The sequence below is a fragment of the Trachymyrmex cornetzi genome, unplaced genomic scaffold (genome assembly GCF_001594075.2).
Source record: "Trachymyrmex cornetzi isolate Tcor2-1 unplaced genomic scaffold, Tcor1.1 scaffold156, whole genome shotgun sequence".
In the NCBI taxonomy this organism is placed as follows: domain Eukaryota; kingdom Metazoa; phylum Arthropoda; class Insecta; order Hymenoptera; family Formicidae; genus Trachymyrmex; species Trachymyrmex cornetzi.
This window is the reverse complement of record NW_017296157.1, coordinates 2,532,998-2,542,264: the sequence shown is the minus strand read 5'-3', so window position 1 is coordinate 2,542,264 and position 9,267 is coordinate 2,532,998. Positions and strand designations below refer to the sequence as shown.

The 9,267-nt window shown below is 37.6% G+C and overlaps 1 protein-coding gene across 2 annotated transcripts in view; it reads right to left on the bottom strand.

Moving 5' to 3' along the window:
• Positions 1-5,310: 5,310 nt before the first annotated feature.
• The window catches only part of prage (RNA exonuclease prage), a 28,711-nt gene continuing 24,754 nt past the window's right edge, over positions 5,311-9,267 (bottom strand). For both annotated transcript variants that reach the window (XM_018503327.1, XM_018503326.1), the window contains exon 3: positions 5,311-7,534. In XM_018503327.1, the coding sequence (XP_018358829.1) occupies positions 5,847-7,534 (1,688 nt within the window). In that variant the 3' untranslated portion in view covers positions 5,311-5,846. The remainder of the gene's footprint in view (positions 7,535-9,267) is intronic.

Here is a 9,267-nt window from a genome sequence, read left to right as displayed (position 1 = left end):
TGCAAAATTTTCTGGAAAATTAAAATTCTTTGCTTCAAAGAAATTTAATATGCGTACATCACACGCAATTTTGGAATACTGTCAACTGAATAATTAAATGCAAGCAGTGTCAACAACATATTCGACGGTTTCCAAATCAGGACGAAAATACCAAAAAATTCAAAACATTATTGAAAGATCAAGGAAAATCATGAAATTTTGTTTAGAACTTAGAGAAAAGTAAAGAATTTAAAGATGATAAATTTATGGCAACCTTGCTTTAGAAGACAGGATGGTCTATTTTAAAAATTTTATAGCTTTTCCTCAAATAAGTTTTAAGCCTACGGCACATGATACATTTTTTCGTGCTGACTTTCAATTTATTATAATAAATTACTAAAAATTCTGCATTCTGTATGCAATTCTATTCAATTTAGTTATTTATTAAAACGCAAGTAATCCAAGCAATTCTAGTATTTTACTAAAATGTAAACAATCCAGCAAGAAAAAAAATGTGTCGTGTAACTTAGGCTTTATAATTTATTGTATTCAAAATATATACACTATTTCAGCGCCATTACAGTGACTTTCCATTTTGTAAAAATTAATTCTTCTAATTAATTTTTATTAATTCTCCCGGGAAATATCAACTAATTTTCATGTTTGTTTAGCCCGTTGTCCCTGACAGTCTAAACATCAAGGCCGACTCGATAATCGAAAGATACGGATATTTACCAAAGTTAGTATTTACACAGCAATGGGAAGAATTGGCGACGTGAAAATTTATCGCAAATCACGCGTTGCAGCTGTGCTAATGCGATACAGTCATCAACGTGTTTATCGATGAGCGCATTGCACCTCGCGAATCCGATCGTTATCAGCTGACTTTAGGCGCAACGGCTGATGAAATACGCAACGTGGAAAAAAACAACGTAGTCGAAGTTCACCCGTCGCGACATACCTCGTGCAAAGCGGAAATGCGCGTGTCGATGTTTACGGCCAGTCGGTTTACGGACTTTGACCGACGAAAGGAACAACAATACGCTTTTTAACTACGCGCCAAGCCCACTCGACACGTGGACAATGCCACTGAAATTCTTGCCATTCACAATCGCATGCCTACCTGCCTGCTAGATTTCGTCGTCTAATTGTCGATACAAACAACTTGATTGACTGCTTAATCGGAAATTCAGCAGAAAAAAAAACGGCTTTACAACTGTTGTAAAATTCTTTAATATGATCGATCTTGCCTTTAGTTTCTCACTTAGGGCTATCATATCTAAATATCATAAGAAAACAGTATATTATGTATACTTTAAAAAAAAAAAATGGTCCTGGAACGGAAGGAAGGTGTATTTAATAAAATAAAATTTATAAAACATAATTTTTATTGATAATTCTCATTAATATAATTTTATAAATATAAAATTTTAATTCAATAATTAAAAGTTTAACAACTTCAAAAGACTACATGAACTTTTGAAAGATTGATAACCCTATTCTCACTGGATTTAAATATGTAAACTAATCTTTTTTTTTTATTTTACGGTAGTTGCAAAGCTGTCTTTTTTTGCTGAACAAATGAAATGTCTCGGCGTGAATAGGCAATAACTATTCGAGTCGATGATATTCGAATTTCGATAACTTTTTTTCTAGCTTTTTTTCGATATGAGCAAGCTGACAAGAATTAAGTACGCAGTCCGACAATGTATTCTTCTTTATTCGTCCTTCCTCCTTTTTTTTAAATCTTTTTTTCTCTTTTGAAGAGAAGACACACAAGTCAGATTTAATACCGCAAAGCCGTGAACATCGTCGAGACCGAGGAATGTCATTATCCAGAATGGACAGGTAGCCTTGTCTCGCAACGCATTTTTGAAAAACATACCGCTATTTAAAGGACAGTACACGTGGCTTGTAAAAGCGTCATCATGATGTCGCGGGATGGGATGGAAATAAGGAGAGGGCCTTCGACTTTCCACGTAAAAAATCCTACGGCCAACGCTTGACAACAATTTTATTCGCAACGCGACGCCGCGATTCCTTCGCACAAAAAGACAAAGAACACTTTCAAATCAGGCCGATTCGCCATTTTTCGCGTTTAGACCAAGAATCAACAAATTGCGGTTCGCGAACTAGGAATACTTTTTACAGTCTTAAATAATTGAACAAATCAGAGAAAAATAATATACAACTAAGAGTCAATACGTGGTTAAATTAACAACAATTTTTTCTTTTTTTCCTTTAAATTCAGTTACATTTTAAAGGAAAAAAAGAAAAAATTTTTCTGGAGTATAGGACTATGCAATGATGTATATATAAATTGTATATTGAAATGATGTAATTGTTAAGAATAATTACTAGTTATAAATTAGAATTAAGAATTAAATCACAATTGAGGGTTTAGGTAAATATATTTAGATGCGTTGAATAAATTTTAATTATAATACTGAAGATGGTCAAATTTATGATCGAAACGTCTATTAATGTAAATTGGGTGAAAATATAAAATAATAGCTATCAACATCTTGCGTCGTGGTGTATGTTTTCCAAATAATTCATTGTGAAAAATAATATCTTGCAATATGTGAAAATTAGATAAAATTGTAATTTTAAAGCCTCTTACAATTAGTCTCAAAGCTTAAAATATTTTATTTTAATTAAAAATTATTATATACTTAAATTAAAATATTATAAAAATTTCAATTTTTATTAATTCTCTACTTGCAATCATATTTTTACTCCCTCCGTCTTGCAATCTGGGTCTTTTTTTATTCAATTCAAGTTTTTTTTACTATTCTAGACTTTCAAAAAATGTAGAAAAATTCAGGGTTTCGACATCTATATTACATTATCCAAATAAATATTACAAGATATTTTAGGAGGAACCGGACCTCTTTCATTTTAGAGAAATTTGAGAATAAAATTTCACTTGCTATAAAAGGACCTAAATTGCAGACGGAGAATCAAGATGTTTATTTTAATAGATATTATAATCTAGTCGTTTACAGAAAAGATTTGCCGAATCCTGATTTAGACGACGATTCTCTTAACGCCGAGAGACAGTTTGTAAGTCAAGGTATTTATTGGGAGCGGGGGGAAAGATATTCCAAATAAAAGCACACAGAAACAATGCTACATATATTTCATAATCAACATATATTTACGTTCAAAGCTGTATGACAATGTTTTTATCCTGAAAAGGGTATTCGTTGGACACTCCTCCTGTGAACAAAATGCGGGATGCTCTCTTCGTTGTTTTGAGAAAGTCTTAAAATGATCTATTTTTAGAGCTATTTTAAGACTTATATGTATCACTGGAAGAAACAAACATTGAAATTTGAGATTATCAGATTTCACTCGACTAGGTTGAGTGTCCAATGAGCTCCCTTCTATGATCCTCACCAGGTTGGCAATCTTGTGACTTTCAGGGTTAAACTGTAGTATTGCGGCTATATCAGGATTACTGGTAAAATCATAACGCGCGTGCCGCGTTACTGTGACCGCGATTCGATTCATGCTCACAACACGTTTATGAGCATCATTTGTCTTTGTTTAACATTTGACAGATATTAATAAAGATGAAATGATTCTTAAGTGTGAATCGAACCGTGATCTGTGTGATAAGACGATTCTACAGAATCTGTAGTGAGATCATAATCAGCTGGCGCGAGTGCGCCTCGTACTTTCTTGCTTTATTTTCATTATTCAATCACGTCGCTAATTGTCCATCAAGTTTTAAAAGACTGGTGTCGATGAGTAAAACTTACTGTGTGCCTTCTAACAAGCGACACAGTGGGACACAGTGATCATGTCATCTTTGTTTAACATTGGCAAACAACAAGGATATAATGATCCATTGTGTCACACTGTGTCACTTGTGTGTGACTTCTCCAGCTGCTGTTTTCTCCGCCGTTAGTTTTAAAGTACCGCAAAACTCGCCTTACAGTCGATTTTCACGTTAAAATTTAAAAAAAACGAAACGCTGAAAGAAATTTTACTCATCGCTGATGCTACTTATAAAATTACGGGTTATAAAATTACGGTACGCGAGGATAGAAAAATATATATAAATACATATTGTACAAGGTAATACTATCGTTACAAAATCCGTTGTGTCTCCATATTATTTAAACGCGATATTTATATTTAAATATTACATTCGTTATCGCAACAGACAATTCTGCCGTTACATGATTATTTAACGGGATGATTGCGAGCGATGGATTATGAAGATTGTCGATATATAAAAGCGCTGGCAGTCTCTCTCGTGAGAGTATTATTCACATACGTATATATATATCTATTATTATACGCTCAATTGTTATAACGACTCGTCGTGTTTTCGTCGAAAACTGATAAAAAGCAAAGCGCGTGTATCATACACGTGGCCGATATGCGTAACAGTACGTGGCTCGCAAACTTTGTTTGCCGGAACACCGCACTTGGTAGCACGTATAAAGAGAAAAAACCTTGCGGCTGATAACACTCAGGATATCAGTAATAATATAATTCCGTGTATCTTTATGCGTCTATTTGCACAAGAATGCAATTTAGTCTAAATCCATTCGACCGCACGAATATGCGCGCACTCGTGCAAGAATGTCATTTTTGTAAAGAGAAATACTATGCTTCTCATTAACTTTCAATAAGTTTTAATAAATTTTTAACAATGCAATTAAACGCAATGAGGACAATTTTAATCGGAGAATAAAATTAATCAACGAATCAATTGAAATTAATTAAGTTACGAAATCCGTGAGTTGAGTATTTTCCTTATATTCTTTTCAGTTGGCGAGCCACGTTTTAACGGATAGTACTCGGCGTCATGACCTCATTTTCAAAAAAAATCCACAGTTCTCTCGAGCGGAATTTAAATCATCGGATCATCGGTGGAAACAAGAGGCACACTTACCAACCAGCATCAATGACGCCGCGCTCGTCCTCATTGTGGAGAGAAAGATGATACTGAATGAAATATGATTGATAAAAAGGAATATGCATGATGAAGGATGGTAAAGTGATACGTTATATCCAATAATGAAGACATACGTATCCATGTTAAATACGTAGATTTTCACGAATATACACATTTTTGCGAGTACAAAATTGCGCTCCATAATGCAATATATAATATATGTACAAAGTATATATAAAACGCTTATGAAAATTACGTATATACAATACAAAACACATACGAATATATATAAAAATGCACATCGGAGAAAAATAAAATTCGAAAGAAATTAATAGTCGAACATAATTAATGTTTGAAATGTAAAGAATCCAATCAGTAACCGATCGTCGTTCAGTTAGAAAGTAAAATTAGTTCGAGATAAAGTTTTAAAGTAATATCAGATCGATAGCAGTCAAGTAAAAAGTGCAGTATTCAGCGATAGTATAGAGTAGTATATAGTAGAGTAGTATGAAAAGTATAAATAGTACGAAAAATAATAAATAGATTTAAAGTCTCTCTGATAAATGTTCGACTGCGCGTAGTCTGTTATAAATTTCTCCGTGATTGTCAATTATGTTACGCGCTGTATGTTACGTTTGTGTTATGTATTGTGTGCGTATAATATGTGAGTACAATCGTGTCCCTTATCATCAAAGGCGAACGTGGGGACGCAGGAACGCACGTGAGGAACGCATTGCACTATATGTGTAATATCACAGATTTCACCCCTGGAAACGAACACTAGGAAAAAAAAAACGCGGTCCTTCCTGATATATATTTACAAATTAGTCCAATAACACGCGCTTCCTGTCGCGACATTATCTCACCGCGAACTACTACCAAGACTATCGAATAGTTCTTGTTCACGTAGATGAGTCTTTTCCCGAGATGGCGATTTAATCTAAGATTTGATCTACCAAACAAGAGACTGCTGCCACTCGTAATGGGCCTTTCGCAACACTAAATCCATAACGACCTGGGCGTCCTCGATGGAGTTATGTGTCTCTTCCTGTATTTTCCGGTTGAGCACTTTCCGCGCCAGAGTCTTGAGGCCGTTGCGATATGGCAAACCGAGGTAGTGCGGGAACATCGCACTGGTGTCGACGACGTTCTTGTGGATCAGGCGCAACGCTTTGAGGTCGTTCCCGAGACTGTGGCCCATTAGAATCGTCTCGGCGTGGATGAAATTGAGCAAGTCGTTCTGCACCTCCGGGAGAGTCTTGGTGACGTTAGACATGTCATCTTCCGTGATGCCGCTGAACTTCGTGTTGAAGTCGATGATCTCAGCGCTCGGCTTGACAAGCGTGTCATACACGACCTGGCCGTACAAGTCGACAAGACTCACTCTGGCGAGTTCCAGACCCTGCAGCGTGAAGCACATCTCACAATCCATCGCGTAGATGCCGTAGTTGTTATCGTGTAGGAACATTGGAGATGGCATGGTGTGCACATATCCCGCAAAGGGCCCATTGATTCCAGGGTTCAGGCCAGTAAATACATGCGTCTTCCACTCAGCACAACCGCGCGAGAATCTGGCCTGGTTGCAGCACGTCCAATACCAGCTGTCGTCGGTCATGCGGTTGTACATCTTGCCACAGTGGTAAACGCAACATTCCGCATTCAGATACTCGCCGTTCTGATCGGCATAGAATACCTTGTAGCATCTGGAGCATGTTCTCTCCAACAGCCCTGTATTGCCGCTTGCGCCTGATCCTTTCTTCTCCTCTCGGCTCTTCCTGTCGGCCGGATTATTCTCGTTTTCACAGCCCGTTTCTTCCAGTCTCTTGTTGGTAGAACAATCCTCGTCTTGGATGATCTTCTTGATGTCCAAACTGCCATCTCTGTCGCAGCTCTTCCTGTGTTCGGAGCTCTGATTGCCCGGACTAGTCTCCCTGTCGGAATGGCTCCCACTATCGCAGCTCTTTTCGCTTTCGGAGTTCTTCTTGTCATCCGAAATACTTTTCTCACTATCTGAACTGCTCTCGCTATCGCGTCCTTTCTTGTTTTCGGAGCAGTTTTTCTCGTCTCGATTCTTCTGCTTGTCCGAACTGTTTTCTTTGTCGAAGTTCTTCTCGTTATCGGACGAGCTCTCCTGCTCGGAATTGTCGGACGAGCTGGAATTGCTGTATTGGCCACTGTCACTCTCAATCTTGGGGCCTGATGGATATGATATATTGTTTATCATCGCGTAACCCGGAAAGAGAGTCGACTCGATGGGATAGCCATGTTCAAACAATTCCTTCGGTGACAGTGTATATTTGTTGATCGTGGAAGCCAGGCAGGTAGGCATATCGTTCAGGAACATCATCTGCCGCTGGCTCTCGTCCGGGATGTCATCGTTGCTGGATGTGTCGCTGGTAAACACCTCGAACGATGAAGGCTCCTCCGACACCTTACCGACGTGTTGGAAAGAAAACAGTGAAGACCCCCGAGACCTGCTCCTGGACGCTTTTCCTGTTTCCTTATCTTCGCGACGTGCGAAGCTTTGCGATTCTCTGCAGTCCGTCTGCAGTGACGAAGATGTCTTCTTCTTGAATTCTTTTTTCTTATATGTATGCCCGGAGGACTGGACATGCTTTCTCGTCTCTCGCAAGCTCTCATCTTTATTTCATAGGGACAAACAAATATACGTAAATTACTCCGCAGTGTACATTGCTAAAGATGTCCACACACACACGACACACGCATGCAGATCTGACCCTTCTACCTTTCTCTTTCTTTCTTTCTTTCTTTAATTATTCTAATTAATGAAGAAATCTCTGTTAATATATTCGGTACAGTACAAATGGTTGATACACAATGCGAAAAGATAAGCAAAGCGGGTGTCTTATAGTTCAACGAACTCCTGCAAGATCGATTCTGAGAGAGATTAAAACCGATAGATCGCGCGTTTAAACGAGATACCGTTTTATTCCTTTTAAGACGAGATGATAAGACAGATAAGCGAAATTTATTCACGTGCCAATTTTACGATAATCCGCGCGACATGTATACTTTCATTGTCGTTAAAATCGTGACGAAGACGTTTTCACTTATATACGAAAAAGACCGTGAATTTTTGGTAAACGTGTTGCGGACGGCCGCGTTGCGTGTGTTCTTGACCCAAAAATTATCTTGAGAGTTTTTTCGGCTTCTGACTACACAGACAGGAACGATAAATGTTGACATAATTTCGTTCGCCACATTTTGCACGTGGGTGTACAGACAGAAAACAGACAGACATCGGATATGCAATTATCCGAAAAATGCGTGATAAAAGCGAAAGCACGTTCATAAAAAATCCTTTAAAATCGGTAAAATCGCTCTCACTTGAGCCAATAGCGACAGTCGGATGAAAACAAAGCACGGAACGTATGTTATAGTATAAAGACGAAAAAGAGCACGAGCTAGTAAAAAACAATAGAATTGTTTTTAATAAATGCAGAAATACACTTGTGCAATTCTAAGGAATATTGAGAACAAAAGACAGGAATTCAAGGATTAATGTATCTTCAGACATCAACAGCACACTTGTTGAACTTCTGTTGTTCAAGGTTGTGGAAACAAGTGCGATAATACAATACAGACGAACGCTCGATACAGATATGCAAGGTAGGGCAAATGTAGGGCCAGGTAAAGACAGATGAAAGGTGTTTCTCGGCAAGAGACACAACACACTTCTAGTTCCGTAATGCGCATGATGATCATTTTAGCCTCGCGTAAACATTTGGTAAACAACAAGATAAAATAATACATCATGCGCCTTATGTATTTTGCGGAATGCCACAGTCTGACACAATGAATCACATTTCGTCTTTGTTCAACATTGGTAAACAACAAGGATCACTGCAAATCCACGTGTATTAAAAATGACTTCAATATATGTGTGCTATTTAGTTTTCTGTAGAAAAATGATATTATACTACACATTTAAATGCTTTGTATGAAATGCCTTGTACGTTTAAATACATATTTGTATGCAACACATAGCGTGTTATTTTTACATGAAAAAAAAAAACTAATCATACGTGTACTGAAGTCCACTTTTACATACTTGGATTCGCAGTAATGTAATGGTTCATTGTGTGTGTGTGTGTGTTTTACACTATGTAATCTGTGTTGCTGGAAAACACCCAAAATTAGAGGAAAGGAGAGAAAAAAAGAAACGTCACATACGTAATTCGTGCCAGGCGTACTTCCGTGTGTCGTTGAGTATGTCGTTCAGCGGCATTCGCGACTTTGTGCCACTTAACTCATAGATGCAGCGATTCGTACTGAGGCAGATCATAACGAGGGAAAAACATCCGGACGACTGTTGCTTTCGCGATGATATGTATTCGTGAACAATTTCGGGA